This window comes from Oryx dammah, unplaced genomic scaffold (assembly GCF_014754425.2).
Source record: "Oryx dammah isolate SB20612 unplaced genomic scaffold, SCBI_Odam_1.1 HiC_scaffold_6, whole genome shotgun sequence".
In the NCBI taxonomy this organism is placed as follows: Eukaryota; Metazoa; Chordata; class Mammalia; order Artiodactyla; family Bovidae; genus Oryx; species Oryx dammah.
The window spans coordinates 31,869,190-31,890,694 of NW_024070190.1; the positions used below are offsets into that span (position 1 = coordinate 31,869,190).

The window sequence follows — 21,505 nt, forward strand, 5'->3', positions numbered from 1 at the left end:
TATGGTTTTTCCAGTAGTTATGTGAAGATGTGAGAGTTGGACCATAAAGAAGGCTAAGCACCAAAGAACTGATGTTTTCAAACTGTGGTACTGGAGAAGACTCTTGAGAGTCCCTTGGACAGCAAGGAGATCAAACCAGTCAATCCTAAAGGAAATTAATGCTGAATATTCATTGGAAGGACTGATGCTGAAGCTCCAGTACTTGGGCCACCTGCTGCACAGAGCCAACTCACTGGAAAAGACCCTGATGCTGGGAAAGATTGAGGGCAGGAGGAGAAGGGGGCGACAGAGGATGAGATGGTTGGATGGCATCACTCACTCAATAGACATGAGTTTTAGCAAATTCTGGGAGATGGTGAAGTACAGGGAAGCCTGTTGTGGTGCAGTCCATGGGGTCACAAAGTCGGAGCAACTGAACAATAATCTGACATCTCAAACCTAACTTCACCTTTCCCATTCCCCCAACCCACTTTTCCTGCTCCTCCTGCAGTCTTCCCATCTGCTAATGGCACAGTTGCTCAGGCCCCAATCTTAGTATCATCCTTGAGTTACATCTCACATCCTGTTGGCTGTCTATGAAATATACTAGAGTTCTCATCATCTCCAATGCCGCCTCCCTGGTTCTAGCTTCACATCTCTAGCCTGAGTGACTGCAAGGGGCTCGTATCAGTCATTCCTTAACCTCTTTTCTCTGTTCTGAGCTCAGGAACTGGAGTGCTCCTATTGAAATTCAGGTCAAATCATATCCCTCTGGTGCTCAAAGCTCTCTTATGCTTCCCACATCACTTGGAGAAGAAGACAAGTCCTCACAATGGCCTGCAGGACCCAACAACATCTGGCTCTGTTACCTCTCTGATCTCATCTCTCCCTACTCTTTCCCTTGCTGGCTTCATGCCCATCACTGGGCCTTTTTGCTCCTCTGTGAATAAGCCAGAAACACTCCAACCTGAGAGCCTTTACACTCGCTGCTGTCTCCCATGCTCTTCCCTGGGTATCCACACGACCCATTCAGCACCTCCTTCAGGTCTTTGCTCAAATGTCACCTCCTTGCACAGGTCTTCCTTGAGCATTCTCTCTAAAACTGTAGCCGTTACCCTCAGTTCAGTTCAGTCACTCAGTCGTGTCTGACTCTTTGTGACCCCATGAATCGCAGCACGCCAGGCCTCCCTGTCCATCACCAACTCCCGGAGTTCACTCAGACTCACGTCCATCGAGTCGGTGATGCCATCCAGCCATCTCATCCTCTGTCGTCCCCTTCTCCTGCCCCCAATCCCTCCCAGCATTAGAGTCTTTTCCAATGAGTCAACTCTTCGCATGAGTTGGCCAAAGTACTGGGGTTTCAGCTTTAGCATCGTTCCCTCCAAAGAAATCCCAGGACTGATCTCCTTCAGAATGGACTGGTTGGATCTCCTTGCAGTCCAAGGGACTCTCAAGAGTCTTCTCCAACACCACAGTTCAAAAGCATCAATTCTTCAGTGCTCAGCTTTCTTCACAGTCCAACTCTAACATCCATACGTGACCACTGGAAAAACCATAGCCTTGACTAGACGGACCTTTGTTGGCAAAGTAATATCTCTGCTTTTCAACATGCTATCTAGGTTGGTCATAACTTTTCTTCCAAGGAGTAAGCGTCTTTTAATTTCATGGTTGCAGTCACCATCTGCAGTGATTTTGGAGCCCAAAAATCCCGTTACCCTGGCACTCCCCATTCTCCTGGCTTTATGTTTCTCCATAGCACTTAGCACCTCCCAATAGACAAAGTCATCTACTTAATCAGTTATGTTCATGGCCTGTATCTTCCAACCAGAACACATGTTCTATAAAGGTAGGGATTTGTGTCTGATTTTTTTTTTTTTTTTTTTACCATTCTGTATACTCAGCATCTGGAATGTGATCAGCAAATATGGTCAATAAATATTTATTGAGTGATCAATTAAAAATTAGGATGTTTCACAACGATTTGGATTTCCATCATTTCTTTTTAAAAATGGGAAGTCCTCACCCCTGGGTCTGCATTTCAATCTGACCACCATTGGCTGCCACAGCCCTCTGGTTCCCTATTCTCTAGCCCAGACCTTTCCCCCCATGTATGCTTCCTGCACTGCCCCAGTAGGCCTTGAGTTTGGGATTCCTACTTCACAAAAGTGAGTAAAAACTATCTTGAGAAACTGCTCTGGCCAGGCAAACACTGCTCTTCAACTGAGGGGATCAGCCAAGGCAGCTGTGAAGCCTACTAAGGGATGATGGTGAGGTGTGCAGAGAAGTCTGGGTGCTCCCTCAGGTGTGCATTTGGGGGGTCCTGAAGGTCTGGGGCAAGCATGCTTTTCTTTCCTTCTTTCCTCTTCCCTGGAGCCTTGGTGTTTTCTATCAGATTCTCAAAGGACACTGTGACCTTCCAAGGCTACTAGCCTCTGCTGCCAGATTTCAGGGTGTTCTCATCATATTCCTGGGATGAGTTTATTTCCATTATCTTATGGATGGGGAAACTGAGGCCCAGAGAGTGCAAGATCGCACAGTTGTGGGGTAAACTACCATTAGTAGTTAGAAAGATCTCCTTTCTCATCCAATTCCTGAGTGAGGTCAGGGAGAGGCCCACTGGGTCATGCCACCCTCATCACCAAGCTCAGGCCCACTCACCCAGAGGGTCTCCATCCATGATGCTGTACTCCACCTGCCCATTGGGGCCTGAGTCCTGGTCATGGGCTAGGAAGGTCCACACTCTGGGTCCTGGCTGGCCCTCAGTGACATCAAATGGCCCCTCGTAGTCTCTGGGGAAGGTGGGCACGTTGTCGTTGATGTCATTCACGTTCACAAGCACCTGAGATGATGGGCAAGCTTAGTCAGGGCCAGACCCTAGCCAGCCCTGTTTATCTGTAAAGTGGACCTGAAAATTCTGCTTCCCAGGCTGATGTAAGGATCGTATTGGTTAATGGGTATGGGAGGGTCTTTGAAGCTATACATGTAGATAAATTATTGTTATTGTCAAAGTCTTTCTATGGGCAGAATAATATTATGAATAATAATGCTATGAACTTCTACTTATTGCTGTACTATTATCATTTTACCTGGTCTTATTTTCTCCTCCCATACTCTGAAACAGTGTATATTATCCCCCATTTACAGAGGAGGAAAGTGAAGCTCAGAGAGGTTGAGTGACTTGCCCAGAGTCACACAGGAGGTAGAAGACCAGGAACATGAACCCCTGTGGCTTGACCAGAGTCTGTGCTCTCCCCATGAAGGGGAGAAAGGTAGGCATAATCATCTGTCTCACAGCTGCAGACACACAGAGAGGTGCAGTCATCTCAAAGTCACAGTGCAAGTTTGGGTGAGTTGCAGAGGCCAGGACAGGGCTTGTGGATTGAGGCGTTTCTCCTGAATGCTCTTTCCCTACCCTGTTTGCCCACGGAGCTGTCCAGGCTGGGGCTGTGTGCCACCCACCCATCCACCCACCGTGGTGGTAGAAGTGAGGCGATGTGACAGGAGGGGGCACTGGTCCGTGGCAGTGATAATCAGGGTGTAGCGGCCATGGCTGATCTCATAGTCCAGTTCCTTGGCAGCACGGATGATGCCCTGTGGGACACGGAGAAGGACAACGGTTGGTCAAGGGGTCGCGGGTCTGGGGTGCCCTCTGGCCACCCTAGGAGCCTGGCTGTGACAAGGAGCCCCTGCTATCCCAGCCTTTTCATCCTCCCGCACACGCTGCCGTCCTGTTTTCCTCCTGGACTCCATCTTTGCTCTGCCCCCACCCCCACGATGTCGCTGAACTTCCCTCCAATCCCTTTAGCCAGCAGACCCTCTTCCTGGGCCCTTCCACCAGCTGCTGACCGTGTGTCTGTTGATACGAAAGGTGCTGATGATGTTGCCTGCCACGATGGCATAGGTAACTGTGCCATTGGGCCCTTCATCTAGATCCAGGGCCTGGATGGTGATGAGGCTGGTGTTGACTGTGTCCGGGCCCTCATCCAGGAAGATCTCGTAGTGGGGCTGCTGGAACACGGGGGCGTTATCGTTCTCATCCACGATGGTCACATACACGTGGGTGGTGGCCTGTGGAGAAGAGCGTGATTAGGTTCCTCGGTCAGCTGGCTGGGGGGTTTGAGGTGGAGCTAGCTGGACGTGTTCCTAGGCTGAACTTACTCAGTGTGATCCAACATGGTGAGGTAAAGAGAAGGAGAGTGAGTGAAGTCACAGGCTGATCGAGGAAATCACAGAGGCTCCACTGAGAGCCAAGCTAGGTAACTGCTTTGGTCCAAGATGGCGCTTGCACCACCACTCTATGTCCATGTCAGTGGCAGACATCACTAATCAACCATTGCACTGCTGAGGCCAGATGCAACCTCAGGATCCTTGTCTGATCTAGTGATTAACATTGGCACATGAGATGAACTCCAATAACTGCCTCCAGCCCAGAGCTTTGACTGGGCCAGGCCTTACTTACCCTGGACCTCCATGTAGATCATAAAAAGCAAGAATGTAACGTGTACAGTCCATGCATTTTAAACTTCACCCACTGTTCAGGTCAATGGAAGAAATGCCTATTTTCAGCACTTTTGAGAGGCAGGACCTTGAGTTTGGGGCAGTTCCATGGACAGAATTTGTCGAGTTGTGAAAAATAAAGCTAACAGCATATGACTTCAGTGCAAGAACAATTTCACACCATAATCTGCAGCGACTGGCCATTTTTGATGGATGTTTGGGCCAATCAGACCACAGGTAATACTTAGCCAATCAAAACTCAGCAAGCAGCACCCAAGAACCACTGAGATGTGGTTGACGTGGCACTTCACAAGCAGAAGCGATAAGTGGAAGAAAGAAATTAGCCACGTACTGGTATTCTCTGTCCCGTGGCTTCCCTCCTCCCTTTTCTGCTTCTCCACCTGGAGCATGTCCTCTGTGGACTGCCTTACCTGGGTTCCCTTGCCATTTGGCTTCCACATGGTTTGGCCCATGGGAGGTCCAGGCAGAAGATGGGGAGCGGGTGAGGGCGTTTCTACTCCCTTTTCTTCGCTGCAGTTCTGCCAGAGGCAGTGCTTCTGCTGGGTGGCCCCTCTTCCATGGCTCTGGCCCTCACTGGGCTCTGATTGCCTCATCCCCCTCTTGCTTTCTGCACCCATGGGTGGAAATGGCTTCCTGCAGTGTTTAGTGTATGGGTGCTTTACTGGCCCTCTGTAAACAGTCCCTCCATTAAGCTCTCTTCAGTTGGGCCCTTTCTGAGTGGGCCATCTGTTTCCTTCCAGTACCCTGACTCATACAAACTATAAGTAGTGACTAATATAAAATACAATAATAAAGTTATAACCACTTTCAAAACATCTGGGTAGAGCGAACGTGATCAGGCAATTGTCAAGGGCAGGGAGTGCAAAAAGCTGGACATAGACAACTCATGTGCACCTTTATTGGGGGTTGAGTTGGTTTTGGAATCACCTGTGGAAGGACAGACAGATGGACAGGAGACCTGCATCCAAGAAGACGTCACTGCCCCTGGGGAGGCAGGGACAGCTGCAGCTCTGGATCTTGGCAGGGGTTGGGTGAGGTGTGTTAGGTGGTTGCTAGAACTGTTTCCAAAGCAGGTAGTGTTGGAAACCTGGAGATGGGGCTCGGTGACCTTGGACGTCACAGAGATCCTTTCTGGACCATTTCTGTTAGTGAAGGACCCGACTTGTTCTTTAACATCCCTTCTGGTTCAGACATTCCAAGGAGCTGATCTGCCACCATCAGTCTGAACCCCTGCTCCATCAGAGAGATACTCTTTTGGGTCTTAGAGTCTCAACGACTCTTCATAAAAATTACAATCACACAGTGAAGGAAAATGCATTGTTTTTAAATTTCTCAGACTTTCCCACCAGCGTGGAGAGGAGACTTGCACTGAATTGGGGAACACCCCTGAAGCGTTTATCCCAAGAATGAAGTATCTTTGAAATCTCTCCTACTGAAAGCTCATGTAAGTTTCACACTTTTTTTCCCCAGAAGGTGTTTGTTAGTTTCCATTAAAAATGGTGGTGGAGCTCCTTCTGCCACAAGACATGCCAGCGCCACCCTACAGCCTCACCAAAAGGGTGGTGGTACTGACATTTCCCGTTTTCCCAGACTCCTGGAAGTGGGTCTAACCAGTGCAGGACTGAGAGTGAGCGGGGGTGCTCTCACAGAGCTCCTCCATGGCCCCCTTCTCTCTAAGACCAGGTCAGAGCTTGGAGGGGGAGGTGGGTCTGACTTCCCCTGGCCTCTAGTGTGAGGAGGAAGTTGGTGCCCCAGAGGCCCTCTCAGCCAAGTTCTTCTGCCCTGATACTGCAGAAACAGTGCCTGAGGTTTCTGGACCATGCCCACACCTTGGGCAATGCCTCTGTGTCTCACCCTGATGCAAACCTAGGAGGCTCACTGGGGTCGGGGGGAGTGTGGTGGAGAGAAAGCAAGTGGAGGGCAGGGGGACTGGGCCCAGCTCAGGTGTTCTCACCCTCTGGGTAAGGGCTTGGCAGAGCAGTTGCTCCCCACCCCCAATCCCAGCCTCCTCACACCCACCTTCTAGGCCCTGGGGCAGAGGGAGTCTGGTTTCAAGGGTGGTCAGAGCCAGGCTAAGCCAGGAAGGGAGGAGGGGAGGGAGAGCAGGTGCTCCAGGGTCTCACCCTACAGTGACCCCACCTCACTTCCACCGGACGATGGCCAGGCTGGGAAGGGCGCCTGGCACCCAGCTGGTTTCAGTTGGCTTTGTAACTTCCCTGGGTGGAAGAACTCACACTCTGACAGGAAGAAGAAGGCCCAGGCTGTCCCCTAAAGCAGGGTCACAAGATCAGGACGGTGACCAAGAACTTGGATTATGTCCTGGAAATGACTGGGACTCCCATCTCAGGGGGAGTCCCTGGCTTCAGGGAGACTAGGCCTATGCCAGTTCACATAGTAATAGCATGATGCCCACCCTTCCTCTGTTGCAGCTTTCCCTACCCTGGGAGTGAGGGCTGGAAGCATTCAGAGAATCTCTGACTTGGACCAGTCTGCCCATGGGATACCCAGAGTTCCTGGCTTTCCTTGAGTCTCACCATCCTGACCCACACGGACTCTGGCTGTACTTTGTCTTTCAGCCTGGGTGTTGCTTGTGAGGTCAAGACCCTTAGCGAGTCGGCAAAGCCTTTGGAAGCTTCACCTAGGCTGGGGTAAACAGAGTACAGTGCTGGGCTCTCCCTCTCCCCTGATCCCTGGCCCTTACCATTGTCACCTCCACTTCTATTTGGGAAATCACTACTCACTTATACATCAACTTATCCATTCAGAGAAGTGTGTATCAAACATCTCCCCTATGCCCAGTTTTGTGCCAGGGACTCGGAAACATCAGAGACAGACCCTGGTTTCCAAAGGCTCATAGTCTAGCCCAGGAGAGCAAATGAGCCTGGGGGGAAGACCAGATGTTTGGTAACACCAGGCTTGGTGTGGTAGACAAAGAGGGTATAGACTGTTTGGAGACCTTCAGGGGAGATTCAGGGTGCTTTGTAAAGGGAAAGAGCCTGAGTTGAGCCCTGAGCGATAAGAAGAACTTGGAAGAAAGGAGAGAGACATTGCCAGGAGTACCAGTACTGGGTGTGGTGCAAGAGCAGAGGGCTAGAGGTGGGCATGTGTGAGAGCGTCCTGCAGACATCTGAGGTACAGGGAGTAAGAGAGGCTGCAAGGTGGGAGGTGATGCTGGGGCCTGGGCCAGGGGAGTGCTGGTGATTTTCTATGGGACACACTACCCAGTGTTGTGTGCACACACACACACACCCCACACGTGTCCCAGTGTAGGGGTGTGCCAAGCCTGCACCTGTGTGCATGGGTACATGTGCACAAGAGTGTTGCAGGCTCTGGAATCTACAGTCACGCCTGCTCCGACTCACCCAGCTCTTTACAAAAGTTAGATTCCATCCATCCATTCCGCTACTAGGAGTGCCTGCTACATATCAGGACCTGGGCTGGGTTGGAGAGTGATCGGTACAAGCCCCTGCTGGTGGGTAAGGGCTGATACAATCTATGATGATGCTAAGTTAGACGTAGATGTACTTCTCAGGCTTTGCACCAATACTAATCCTCTGCAAACAGGAATAGAGGAGAGAAGAAAAGGCTTGAAACTAGCAATCAAGCTGCTCTGCTGACTCTGGGATACTGCCTGGCTCCCCCATCTTACAGGGCCAGGCCGTGCGGGACAGTGGGAAGTCCCTCCCGTGGAGCCTCGGAGAGGCAGTACCCTCCATGGCCGCCCGGGGGTGCTGTGGGGCCCCCGGAGCGGGCGGCCGTCTGCGCTCACTTGCTCGACACTCACTCGCCCGGAGGTTTCCCCGCCGGCCGCGTCCCGTCCGCTCGCTGCGAACCAGGAGTACCCTCTGCGTGCCCCTGGGCTCCGCTCTGGCCCGCTGCGCCAGACGCAGCTCTGCCCGACGGCGACATGGGTTTTCCCCCAGTCCCGGAGGCTGGCAGCCGGCGCTGGAGGCCTGTGCTCCTCGCCTTCTTCCTGGCTGCCTCCCGAGGTAAGGTTGGCGAGCCTGGGTGCGGGGGAGGAGCACCGGGAGAACACAGCAGGCAGGGTAGGGATCACAGGTCAGACAGGGGTGCCCTGGGAGCCCCCTTCAGCCCCCTGTGACCCACCCCACCCCCCACGGCAGAGAGGCTGCTAGGACTACTTGGCAGCGGGCAGCAGCTCTCTGCCAAGTGCCCTGGCTGGGTGATGGGCACATCTGTTTGCTGACAGCTGCCTAAGCGGCTGCCTGTCCAAGCCTTCCCAGCCCAGAGAGCCCAGGGCACGAGCACCTTCTGCCGAACAGGAGGTGGACCCGGTGGAGACAACCCAGTGTGTTCTAGTGAATGCCCCTGGCATTTGACACCTGTGGCATCTGCCTGCCCCGCCTTAGGGCTCCAGGATCTCACACGGTAGGGGAGTTGTATACTCACAGCCACTGTCCTATACGCTGGTGACACTCACGGTTGAGCCTTGGTGGGCACTGGTCAGTGTGGCCACTGGTCTACTGCTGGACATGCACACCCCTCTGAGGGTCTGAGTGCTGAGTGGTTAGCCGATTCCTGGCATTCTAGCAAAGCTGCCCCCGGGGGCACTGATGTAGGGCATGTGCTGGGGAGAACATGGGGGCATTTCCCAGCTCAGTTATGAGCCCCTTCTAGGTCCTTGGATAACTTATAGCATCTTTCGGGCCTCAGTTTCCTTAGCTCAAACACAGAAGCCATACACGGGGAGGTGTCACTTTCCTCTTCCAAAGTCCAGACTTTCACAGGTCTAAGTGGTATCCTGGTCAGGACACAGGGGCTCCTTGAGTTGGGGGGGCAAAGGAGGTCCTGGCACCCATAGTCTGGCCGACAGTTCTTGTCTGTCTAGGATTGGAGAAGTTGGATCATAAGGGAGGAGGGGACCAGCAGGCAGCCTATGGAACTCAACTTTTAAACTTTTTCCCTGGGAAGGAGGAGGGAAAGTGTGAGTCATGCAGGGAGTCAGAGGGAGGCAGAAGGGAGCTGAGGAGCTTGGCACGGGACCCAGTGGGCGAGTCGGAAGAAGAGGAGGGAGCGGACGACAGGGTAAGAGCAAGAGGAGGAGCCTGAGAGAACCTGGAAAATACCTCAGAAACTGAGGGCAGGCAGGCTCATGTCATCTCAGCACTGGAAGGCTGGCCTGGCCTCTTATGAGGAGGAGGGAGCCCACACCCCGCAGACATGGCTCCCTAAGCCCTGGACTGGGTGCTCCCCAGGAAGAGTCAAAGCGGGCGGGGGAGCAGTCTCAGCACCAAGGCCATGGCTCGTGGCAGACATGGTTTCCCAGAGGAGCAGGGGATGGTGGCAGGCAGGAAGGCCAGCAGCCCACTGGCTACAGAGCCCTGCCCTGTCCCAGCCTCTCCAAGTGACCCTGAGAGGCCCTTCAGTTCTCTTACCCCTACCCTGGGTCCTCCTTTGGCTGGGCTGCTCTCTGCTCAGCAGCCCCAGTTTGGGAAACTGAGTTCCAGAGGATGAGGGCGCAGGGCACTGGCTCGCAGAGCAGCCAGCAGCACGGAGGCTCGGAGCCCCTCGCTTTGTGTTGTCTACACAGCCCGGAGACCTCCCAGAGAGAGCTTGGTACTCCATCTCTTCATGGGCCCAGCTCAGGGGGATAATTAGGGTTTGAAGCAGTTTTCCACTGAAAGGAGTCACGAGAATTCTCTTAGATTTGAACTAGTCTGGGACTCAGTATTCCTAACTGTAATATGGGTGTGCTAATGAGTATTCATGCTGTTACCTAGTAGAGTGTGCAACAAGGGGGCTAAGAGATGGGCAGGCCTAATTGCAGGGATGCTCCAGAGGGTCTGTGAACTGAAAAGACCTGCTTGCCAGCCCGCTAGGTCCCTGTCCTAGGCAGGATTGATGCTTACCAGCCTGCTGAGGTGCCGGGTTGCCCTGGGCAGGACGGATGCTTTGGGAAGGTGAGACGGGGTGGCTGGTGCAGACCTGCTCTCTAGCTCCTGGGGCCGGGCCAGCACCATGGAAAATGGTGGTGGTGCGCCTGATGCTTAGGGGCCCAGGAAAAGTGGCAGATACCCCTTTCCTGGACCTGACTCAGGGTGAGATGGGTGGCGGGAGGTACCTAGGAGGCCAGGACCCAGAAGACCCCAAGGATGGCAGAGGCTCTTCTTCCTCTTTGGTATCCCTAGGGCCTATGGAAGTTATTGACCTTGCCATGACCTCACAGGCTGACCCAGGAGTCTCCAACTCTGGGACTAGTCCATGGAGGTGCAATGGGGAGGGAGGAGCCCATCCTTCCCTGTATGGTAAGCAGTGTTGCAGGCCCTTGTTGAGTAACCCAATGGTGCAAGCCTCTGACATAGCAAAGACTAGTCTTAGGAAATCCACAATCCTCTGCCCAGAAGCCCTGGGGTGGAGAGAAGCAGCCTTGAGGCCATGGAAGGGGTCCCCAGCTATATTGGGGAGCCCCTGACTGGGCTGGTTGCTCTCTTTTTCTCCCAAAGGTTCCCTGCTTGGGTCTGACCTCCAGGGACAGCGTGGCCCCAGTGGGAGGTACACTGCTGAGGGGTGACCTCCCTATATGCAACACACACAGGGGGTCTTAGGGCCAAGCAGACTGAGGGAAAGAAGAGAGGCAGGAAAGGGTCCTCAGTGCCCATCGGGTATACTGGCGGTGACCCCTCAACCAGAACCACTGACCAAGTCCCAAAGACTGAGTTTGAGGCTCCAGGTTTTAAGCCAGCTGTTCATCCAGGAGCAGTCTGGCCTCACCAGGGGAAGGGGACCAGGAAGCACCAGCACAGTTTCTGATAGAGCCTGGGGACCCCTCAGTAGCAGTGCTGGCACATGCAAGGCCTTCCTGATACCACTGTGTGAGAATGGCGAAGCCAGGGACTTGGAATCGTGTGCCCTGCCTGCCAGGGTTTCTTGTACAACCCGTTACTTAACAGTCCAGCTCGGGGAGGCAATGAGCCCTCCATTCACCTCTCAAGATGGCCCTGTACTGCTCTGTGATTGTGTGCTTGCTCAGCATGCCTGAACAGGTTCTATCATCTCTCCAAGAGGCACGATGACAGTGCCTCCCCCAGAGGCTGTGGCGAAGGGTACACACACAATATAGCACCTGGCACCTGCTTCTGGCTGTGTGGTATGATTCTGTCTCCTGGCTTCTGACGGCCGCATGCCACTGGCTTACTGTCTTAGCTCCTTGCTGCCTTAGCTCTTAGCTAAGCTCCTTAGCGTTCTTACTGTCCAACAGAGTGCCCAGAGCACGGGAAGGCACTGACTGGCTTCCTTGGGGCAGGGCTGTCTAGAATCCTGGAGGTCTGGGGTGCTGAGCCCAGCCTTTTGTGCCACCTCTATGCACTTTGAGTCTGAAATGCCCATGCAGGTGCCTGTAGAGGCTCCTCTTAAGGTTCCCTGGAGATGGGGACTCTGCAATTTCAAGGCAAGCCAGGGTTTGCTTGTCTTCTTAGGGTCTTGTAACTGAGCTTAATATTCAGCCTATTTTACTTTGGCTGACCACCCCCAGGGAGAAAAACAATGGACACCTTTGTGCACACCAATAATTCAGTAATGAAGCTGCTTTGCTCCTTGGCAAGCCAGCCTAGTCTCTTAACTCTTCTACATAGGATCTTACTTCTCATGGGGACCAGGGGGTCAAGTCCTGCCTCTGCTGTTCATTTACTATGAGACCACAAACACACACTCCCTCTTTATGTGAGCCCTGAGTAGGCTGGGTAACAGGGTCTCAGCAAAGCTGAAGACATGCTTCGGAAGGGTAATTCCATGATGGTGTTTCCTGACCTTCAGTCCATTTCTTCACCACCTTGGGGATTTCTACAGTGTCTGCCTATTACCATATGTACTTTAAAGAATCTACTCATTTCTTTTACTTAGGTAAATAGATTTTAAAAGGAAACTGTATATCACTTGCCATAAATGGAAAGCCAGTGTCACTTGCCATAAATAGAACAAAATCATAAAAGTGCATAATAGGAAAACCAAATATGGTAAATTCTGATTGGAAACTATAGCCTGGAGAAGGCTCCAAGCCTGCTGTATCTTGCAAGGAAAAAAAGACGACAAGCTTAGCATATAATAGAGACGTTTTGAAGATACACTGGCATCAAACTAGGACTTTCTCTTTGATGTAATCAGGACTGAAAGAGAATTGAAAAGGGAATAGCCTTCTCTCTATGTGATTCAATGTTATTTAATGCCATCAAACTGAAAGTAAAACTCCTTATGCTGATGCCGTCAGCTCCTCTCCACTGCAAAAGAAAACTCACCACTGTGCAGAGTGGCAGCTGGTGGTAGGGGGCAATTTAGCTCTCCTGGAAGAAGGGAGGGAGGGCAGTTTCCCATCCTAAGAGGCCAGGATAGGGTCAGCAGGCCTATCTGGGCTTCTTCCAGACCCCAATTCTATTGCCTTCTCCAAATAAATACAGTGGCTCTAGCTGGGTCCTCTCCTCATGCTGGGACCAGCTGGTTGTCCCAACAACCAGTGGGGAAGAGTGGGAGAGGGAGCTGGCAGCCCCATTGGCCAGGTCACACTGCACATCTGTAGGAAGGAGGTGGGGACCGTGGTTAATCCTTGACTATTTCTACACTGCAGACCTCAGGAGCCAGATGACCTGGGCTCAAATCCTGGCACCACCAAGTACTATTTGTGAAACTCTGTACAAGTTACTTAGCCTCTCTGTGCTTCAGTTTCCTCGTCAGTAAAGTGGAGATGGTCACAGTCCTACCTCACAGGGAGCGGGGCTTCAATAAGTGAATCAATGTAGAAGTGATCAGAATGATGCCTGGCACAGAGTAAGCGCCTGCTGCTGCCATGGCCCCCAAGCCTCCTGCACTGAGGGGCGGGCACAAAGAGATACGAACATGAACCTCAGGACGTCCTCAAAGCACAGGATCTTGAGGGGAGCTGGCTGGAGCTGGCAATCTGGGCTACACAGAGCCGTCCTCAGGGAAGGCCTGGGAGAGCTGAGGAAGGAGCCATCCAGAGGAGTGGTCACTGGCGCAGCTCTGGCCAGCCCCAGGCTCTCCCTGGGGAGGTGTGCTGGCCAGCAGCCTCCAGCCCCAGAGGCAGCGATGCTTTCGCAAGGTGCTGGAAGTGCCACTTCCTCCCATAGAGCCTGGCTTCCCCTTCCTAGACTCCTTGGTCTGATGTGAATGGACATTTCCTGCAGGAGGAGGTATCAATAAACACATCTGAGATGCCCTTTGTCCTCACCAGCTACAGGGGCCCACGGGCGGACCTGCCAGCTTTGGGCCCTCAGCCCCTTGCCCTGGAGCTACTTCCTGAGCTTAGCTCTGGAATCAGGACCAGTCCTGATTGGTCCTTACCTCTGTTGCCCTCTGTGCTCGGCATCTTGATAAAGACAGAGCCTGGCCTTTTCTTACACCACCATGGACTGCGCTGGCAGGGTCCATTTGGGGTCCGCTGTGAGGGCGAGGGCCTGGCCTTTTGCATCTAGCACAGGGCCAGCTAGCAGGCCATGAGTAACTGTTTACTTATAGCCTTTAGCAGCTAGACAGAGTCTAACTGTTTGGGTGGGGCCTTCTAGGCCTAATTGAACCAGGGACCCACCTCCAAAGGCTGGGGTGTTGCCTTGGTGACTGTGGGCTAAGTTCATGCCTGGTCAGGGAAAATACACAGGCCTGTTTACATGCCCTCCCGGCCACCCCCACAGCCATCCCACGCACACCCACAGGGTTTCACGAGGTGCCTGCTTGCTGGGGACAGGGGTCACAAAAACTGGCATCTTGAGATGAAGCCAAACAAGAACTTTCTCTTACACTAGAACAGAAGCTTTTACAAGAGGCTCAGCCCCTCTGTGGCTGAGGGTCCCATTGCTAGAAAGTGGCAGAAGCAGGACTGAATTCTGAGTGGAAGTTCCTTAAGGAACTCTGCACCCCCATGGCCTCTCTGTATTGGGCCTGGCTCAAGTTTGGACCTTAGTAAATATTTGTGGAATGAAAGAATGATGTTTTTGCTTTGGGTCTGAGGCAGAGCAAGGATAATTGCGTGGAGAGCGCAGAAGTCAACTGGAGGTCAGTTCACTCTGAGTAGCTAAGAGGATGAAGTGTTAGCCCCACCCGCTGGAGGGGTGGAGGGCTCTTCCTGTCTGCAGTGTTGGCTTGTCCAAGGTGTGGGCCTCTGTTCAGCCACACAGGGCTGTGTGGCCTTGGGCAAATCGCTTCACCTCCCTAGTTCTATTTCTTCTTCTTTAAAATGGGGATAATAAGAGCTACATCAGAGGTTATGAGAATTAAATGAGTGCCAAGTGCTCAGCAAGTCCTAACATGTAAGAAGTGCTCATAAATGCCTGTGATCATCTTCGTATTGTTGCCCATTCTTGTCACCCTTCTCTGCCCTGAAGAAAGACAGCCTTTCTCACCTGCCACAGGGTTTCAGAATTGGAAGGTGGCTAGGAATGTGGGGGAATCTCTCAAGATAGGATAAAGAAAGGGAGGCCCAGAGAAGGATGGGACCTGCCCAAGGTACACAGTAAGGGCATGGCTAAGTGGGGATTGGGGCCCAGGGATCTGCCCACCCAGGCTAGTGTTTTAACCCTAGACCTAGAATTACCCCAGGCTCACAACATTCTTCCTACAGGTGCTTCTGCAAACTCACCCAGCAGCAGGGTGGGGGTGGGGAGCCGGGGCTGGGCCCTAAAAACAGCACAGTGATGGATGGTTCCCACACAGGCACAGGCTCAGCCTAGGGCCTGGGGCCTTTTCCTGTTCCACATGCTCTCGGCCATCCTGGAGCCAGGGGCCTTCCTCCCCGGTCTCCGACAATGCCCCAGGTGTCCAAAAGGATCTGCTCCTTACAATAAGCAACATCCTCTGACCAAATAATTATAATTCCAGCTGGGCTATTTATAGCCCCTGATAACACACATGTATATGTGCAGTCGTGGAAGGCATGGGGCACGTGTGTAGTTTTCCCTAACAGCGTGCCCTTGAGAGTCCACCTAAGGACAGGCTGCCCCTGGCCTTATCCTGGTTGGAGTCTCAGACACAACAAACAAGATGTTTTCTCTCCCCCAGGACAAGTCCTGTGGACATCTGGCCCACCCCATCCAGTCCGTTTGCTGGAACTGAATACTCTCTCCCACACCCAAACCTAAAGCCCAGTGTAGCTTCTCCTTTTTCTAAAAGGGGAAGAGGGCCTTCTGGGGTGCTTGGGGTGTCAGGAATTGGGCAATGACCCTCCCCAGCTCTGTCTCTGAACCCCACTTCTGTGTTCCCCTGTGAATCTGCAAAGAAACTGCCTCTTGGGCTGAAAAGCCCGTCCCCACTGCTTTCCTGGGGAATTCTGTCCCTAACACCACTGCTTGGACCAGGGAGGCCCTGGGCTGGTGCCCCATTGGAGGCCCTGCTGCTTGCTCCCACCCTGCCCCATCACCCTGTGCTCACAGACACCTATCCTGCCCACAAGCTAGCCTCATCTTGCCTACATATTCGCCCCACCCCATCCACACCTCTGTCCACTTGACAGTCCCCACCCTGCTCGGCTCCGTGCTCCACTTCTTGCTTCTGCCTCCACTCACCCAGACCTGCGGCCCTGGCCTCCACTGAGCCAGCCTTCCCCTAGCCCCCAGGGTGTGCAAGCTCCTGCCAGTACTGCTGGATCTGGATTCGGCTCACACCCTTGGGGGTAGTTCTGGGGCTAAAGATAATGTTGGGGAAAGGGAAATGGGGTATCAGTCGGGAGAAGTGCTGGTGGGAGCTGTCACATGGCTGGCTGGGGAAAAGCGGGAGCACAGGGCAGAGCTAATCCAGGTCCACTCTTTGGGTGGGTTTTTATTCTTCCTCAGAGGGCCCTTCCTGTGACTACTTCCCACTTTCATTTATTGGCACAGCCATAATTCAGTAGCTCGGTTTCCACTGGGGGCCTTGGGTAGATCACTTTCTCTCTGAGCCTGACTGTTATATCTGTAGGACAGTGGGCTTGGGGAGTGGAATGCCTCCCTGGTTAGAAACCAAGGAGCCCACTCACGGACCAGAAACTCAAATGTCCGTGGGACACTAATGGCAAGAAAGTGAAGCAGACTAGAGGGAAACATTAGGGAGAGGTGGGTACTGCGGCCAGCTAGAGCACCAGGGCCCCATGGGAAGAGGAGGCTGCGGCTCAGTTCCAGTTGACAAGTGCCTCACAGGAGAGCTGTGTGTGCTTGCGCTCAGCTGTGTCCAGCTCTTTGCGACCCCCATGGACTGTAGCCCACTATGCTCCTCTGTTTGTGGAATTTTCCAGGCAAGAGTACTGAAGCGGGTTGCCATTTCCTCCTCCAGGGGATCTTCCTGATCCAGGGATCAAGCCCAGGTCTCTTGTGTCTGCTGCATTAGCAGACAGATTCTTTACCACTAGTACCATCTGGAAAGCTGGGTTTAGTGTTAATGTTCTGATTTTCAAAGAGAAGCTGGAAGTCAGAATTTTCGTATCAAATTCTCGGTCTTTAAATTTTGGCAATCTCAAAAAAAAATGTAAAATACTTTGAGGTTCAAGTAAAATATATTTGAAGGCTGAATATGGCCTGTGGGCTGCCAAATTCTGAATTTTTTTCTTTTAGTACAGTGTCTAAGTGCTTGAGTTTAATTCTGACTCTGGTATTTTCTCTGTGAACCTCAGTGAGTTACGTAACATCTCTGTGCCTCAGGTTCCTCATTGGTGAGACAGGAATAAAAATAACACCTGCCTTAGTGGGTTGTTGGCCATGCCCATCCTATATTATTCTTCTAGTCCTAACTAGATCCTTCTTTACCTGAAGCCCCCATGCTTCAGGTTCTGAGTTTATACCCTCCAGAACTTCAGGCAAACCACTTTCCCTTTCTTGACATCTATATTTCTCCCTGAAAAGGAGATGAGCATCTTGACTAAAGTTCTGAAGTCTTTGCTCACCTTGGCAATGACTTTCCAAAAATCTGAGAATCCTAGACATGGCTCCCTCTCACATGCAGGTGCCAGGAGTGGGAAGCTCTGGTGCGTATCTGTCCTTTTTACCCTCTGGGGCTTAAAACTCCACCCTTGCAGACATATTCTTTGGGGGAAATGTCTTTCTGCCTCCTCACACTCTGCTTTAAATATGTAAGCATGCCAAGATTGGGCCACAGCTGTTATCAGTCATTCACACTTTGGTGAGAAAGGATTCAAAGCAGGCTTCTCTGTTCTATTTTCACTCCTAAGAAATGTCTTTTGAATTGCAGAAATGACTTAGAGACCCATCTAGCTCCCAGGTATCAAGCCCCAACTTTCAGAGCATTTCACGTAAATTATCTGTAGTTTTGCCTCAACTCTGGCAGGGAGCTGTTCCACTTCTGTGTTTTACAGCGAGGCATCTGAGGCTCAGAGTCTGTGTAACTCCCAGCTATTGGACTCCTTTGCAGGCTGAGCCAATTCCAAAGCTACAGCAGCTGCCTTTCTCCTGACTGGGCCAGGCTTTCAGCTCCTCTGGGGAGGGGTAAGGAGATAGGCTGTAAAACAGGGAAAGGGTGTCTGGAAAGAAGTGGCATTATTATCTTGGGTTTAGGCAATGACAATGGAAGGGGCATATCCATTTGGATCTTGTACATATTTCCAAACCCTCCTTCCCTGTTGGCCCACAACAACCCCTGAGATGCCAAATAAAATGAAAACATCGCTAATGTCTAGTAACTATAGCTATAGCTCCGATGTCTGCAGAGGGCATGAGAGCTCACATAGCGTGTTCTCCACTTTCCCTCATTCTGTCCTCTCACAACCCCATTGTAGCTAATATTTTCCTCACTGCACACATGAGGAAACTGAGGTTCATAGCTAGACAGAATTTTCTGTTAAAGGGCCAGTGCTTTGGGGGGTCAACATGGTTACATGCTGGGAGACGGGGGTAGCGTAAAGAGGACCAGGGGATGGCTTTATTTGCTTATTGAAGCAAAATGAACGAGAAAATGTATGTAAGAAGACCAGGTGGCAGGCAGGCGCCTGGATGAGATCACCTTTTCTTCACACCTGTCCTTGTCCCTGAGACACCTTGGGTATTCCTGCTTTCCTGCCTCCCAAGTGCTGGGCTCCAGTCTGTCCAACCCCAAAGACTCTCCTTCCTTTAAGTAGTCTCCTGACTATCCCCAGGAAGGTCACGTCCTCTTTCCTTCAAGTGCCCTGAAGGTTGGTGCGGCTTTGCCCTTTGTCCTGTGGGGTTACTTTTTCAGGATGTAGGACTTGTCTACCCAGCTAGGCCATAAGCTCCCAAGGGAGGCTCTGTCTTCAGCATCCAGGTGAGACAGAGCCCCTGGCACAGGCCTCACATGGGCAGATGCTGCCTTAGTGCTCACTGATGAGGGGGGTGTGGGGCAGGCTGGCCTCAGGAGTGGCAATAGATGCCAATGGCCCCCAGAGGGGTGGTCCAGGGCAAAGGGCTGCTGTTCCCAAACTGCCTTCTGCTTCTCCCACCTGACATGTTGAGCACGGGAACTGCAAGTGCCAGGGGCCAGGTCTGGGCAGAGCCACGGTGCCTGCAGTGAGGGGACAGGAGCTGGGGTCAGCGCACATGTCCCTGGGAGAGGGACATTGTGGGCCTGGCCCACCCTGCTGCCTGCCTGGTGTCTCGCCTATGCCTCCTCCAGCTTTACCTGGGGAGGCTCCTGTGACTCCTCCCACACAGCCTGGAGGGAGCCGGGTTCACGAGCAAAAGAAGAAGCTGAGGCTTGCGGAGGTCAGCTGACTGGCCCTGAGCTTGCGGCTGGGGAACCCATACCTTTGAAGCCCCAGGCCGAGGTTCTTCCCTACTCGGGTGGGTACTGGGAGTGTTGCCGGCTCAGGTGGGTGACGGGCTCTCGTCTCTCTGAGCAGGCCTGGTGACAGCGTTCAAGATCGCCACGCCCTATTCCCTGTACGTGTGTCCCGAGGGGCAGAACGTCACCCTCACCTGCAGGCTCTTGGGCCCCCTGGCCAAAGGGCACGACGTGACCTTCTACAAGACCTGGTACCGCAGCTCGCGGGGCGAGGTGCAGGTCTGCTCAGAGCGCCGGCCCATCCGCAACCTCACGTTCCAGGACCTCCACCTGCACCACAGTAGCCACCAGGCCAACAGCAGCCAGGACCTGGCCCAGCGCTACGGGCTGGAGTCAGCCTCCGACCACCATGGCAACTTCACCATCACCATGCGCAACCTGACGCTGCTGGACGGCGGCCTCTACTGCTGCCTGGTGGTGGAGATCAAGCACCACCACTCGGAGCAGCGGCTCTTTGGAGCCATGGAGCTGCAGGTGCAGAGAGGTGAGCCCCTCCTCTGTGGGGTGGCCGGGGGCGGCTGTCACTGTGGGGATGGTGTCTGAGCTTGTCTGGGAGGATGAGCAGAGGACCGAGTGATCACTGGGGGGTGGCGCTGTGTGCCTGGTGGTGTGACACTGTGCTGGGGGGTGTCTGATTCTGTATGGGTGGTGCTGGTATTCCAGGGGTGGTGGATGGGGTGTGAGGATGTGGAGCTATGAACACCTCTTTCTGGGTCGCTGGGTGTGATGGAAAGGAAGGGCATACAGGGCTCTGTTTAAGACAGTGGGGTTTTTTTAATGGGAGAGAGTATAGGAACTAGTGGAGAAGGAAATGGGAACCCACTGCAGTGTTCTTGCCTGGGAGATCCTATGGACAGAGGAGCCTGGCGGGCTACAGTCCATGGGGTCACAAAGAGTAGGACATGACTGAGTGACTAAGCATATGAACTTGGGCTGGGAGTGTGTCTGCTCACAACAGTTCCAGGGCTGTGATATATGACCTGCTATGTGAGTCAGGAGTGAGTGTGTGTGTGTGTGTGTGTGTGTGTGTGTGTGTGTAGGTGAGAAGACAAGGGGCAGTAGACTAGACAGAGGTGTGGGTGTGGGCAGGTAGCCACACACCCATGGGGCTGTCATGGCGATGGGCAGGGCTTACCTGGCTGTACAGTGAAAATATGCCTCTGTGTGTGTGTGTGTATGTGTATGTGTGTGTGTGTGTGCAGCTGGGCCAGCATTGCCAAGGGGACACAAACAAAGGTATCTGTGACAGGAGCAGGGCATACCAGCCTGGACAAGTCTTCCTGGCCGCCAGGGTCTGACGCCCACTTAATGACCCTTCTCTCTGCTCCCACAGGCGAAGAAACACTATCCAAGTGCATCGCGTACCCACCCTCCTCCAACGAGAGTGAAAGTAAGGAACCACCTCTTGGCTCCTCTGGAGTCTCTGTTCTTCTCTGTCCTTACCCTGGACCCGGACCTCATTCTGAACTCTGACCTCATCACCCCAAGCCCACGGAACCCCATTCCTCCTCTGTTGCTGCCACCCCTCCCTTTTGCTTCCTCCTTCACCTGAGCCATTGGGCTGCAGCCCCCAGAAGCCCACGCCCCTTCTAAGGCCTGAAGTTTGAGGAAGCTGGCTTCTGAGTCCTACCCCCGATTCTTGGGTGAGGCTGTGCCCTGGCAGTGACCTTGGGCCAAGTGCCCCCATGATAGATACTGGGTGCCACAGGCTGCCGAGCTTGTTTTCAGTGGGGCCCACTCCTCTGCCACATGGGAAGGAGGGCGGTGTGTGTGGGGGTCCTCCTGGCTTGGACTCAACCTTGTCCCAAGTGTGTGGAGAGGGCGGAGGGAAAGGCTGAGGCAGGGGAACAGAACGGCCTTTCCTGAAGCTCCTACTGTATCTCAGGCAGCGTGCTAAGTCCTTCTAAGTATTGGTATCTCAATGGCTTCTTACGAGAACCCCGTGAAGTGGTGTCACCAACCTCACGGCACACTCATGGAAAGAGGCCCAGAGAGGTGACGTTACTGGCCTCAATTCACACATCCGACGAGGGAAGTGCAGCCGGCACTGTGCTCACCTTACCTGCTGGAGGTGAGGTGCACACAGCTGGGGAAGGAGATTGGATGCACAGGGCGGTGGGCGGCAGTCAGCCCCCTGGTGTTTGCCCAGAGGTGCCCATGGAGGGCAGGGGCATTGCTCTGAGGGATGCCTGGGCACTAGCAGCCCAGGTGAGAATACCCAGCAGCTTGGAGACAGCAAAGCGGAGATGTCTTAGGGGTGCACTCT

At 53.2% G+C, this 21,505-nt stretch overlaps 2 protein-coding genes across 4 annotated transcripts in view; one reads left to right on the forward strand and one right to left on the reverse strand.

Moving 5' to 3' along the window:
• The window catches only part of CDH23 (cadherin related 23), a 393,840-nt gene that overhangs the window by 35,731 nt on the left and 336,604 nt on the right, over positions 1-21,505 (reverse strand). The window contains exons 1-4 of one of the 2 annotated variants that reach the window (XM_040242526.1): positions 8,282-8,349; positions 3,826-4,047; positions 3,451-3,570; positions 2,638-2,818 (exon numbers count right to left, since the gene is read on the reverse strand). In XM_040242526.1, coding sequence (XP_040098460.1) covers positions 2,638-2,656 — 19 coding nt within the window. In that variant the 5' untranslated portion in view covers positions 2,657-2,818; positions 3,451-3,570; positions 3,826-4,047; positions 8,282-8,349. Of the gene's footprint in view, positions 1-2,637; positions 2,819-3,450; positions 3,571-3,825; positions 4,048-8,281; positions 8,350-21,505 lie in introns of those variants that run through there. The other variant, XM_040242525.1, reaches the window with a different exon arrangement.
• Positions 8,242-21,505, forward strand: part of VSIR (V-set immunoregulatory receptor) — a 29,274-nt gene continuing 16,010 nt past the window's right edge. The window contains exons 1-3 of one of the 2 annotated variants that reach the window (XM_040242534.1): positions 8,242-8,486; positions 19,298-19,723; positions 20,573-20,629. In XM_040242534.1, coding sequence (XP_040098468.1) covers positions 8,405-8,486; positions 19,298-19,723; positions 20,573-20,629 — 565 coding nt within the window. In that variant the 5' untranslated portion in view covers positions 8,242-8,404. Of the gene's footprint in view, positions 8,487-9,260; positions 9,544-19,297; positions 19,724-20,572; positions 20,630-21,505 lie in introns of those variants that run through there. The other variant, XM_040242533.1, reaches the window with a different exon arrangement.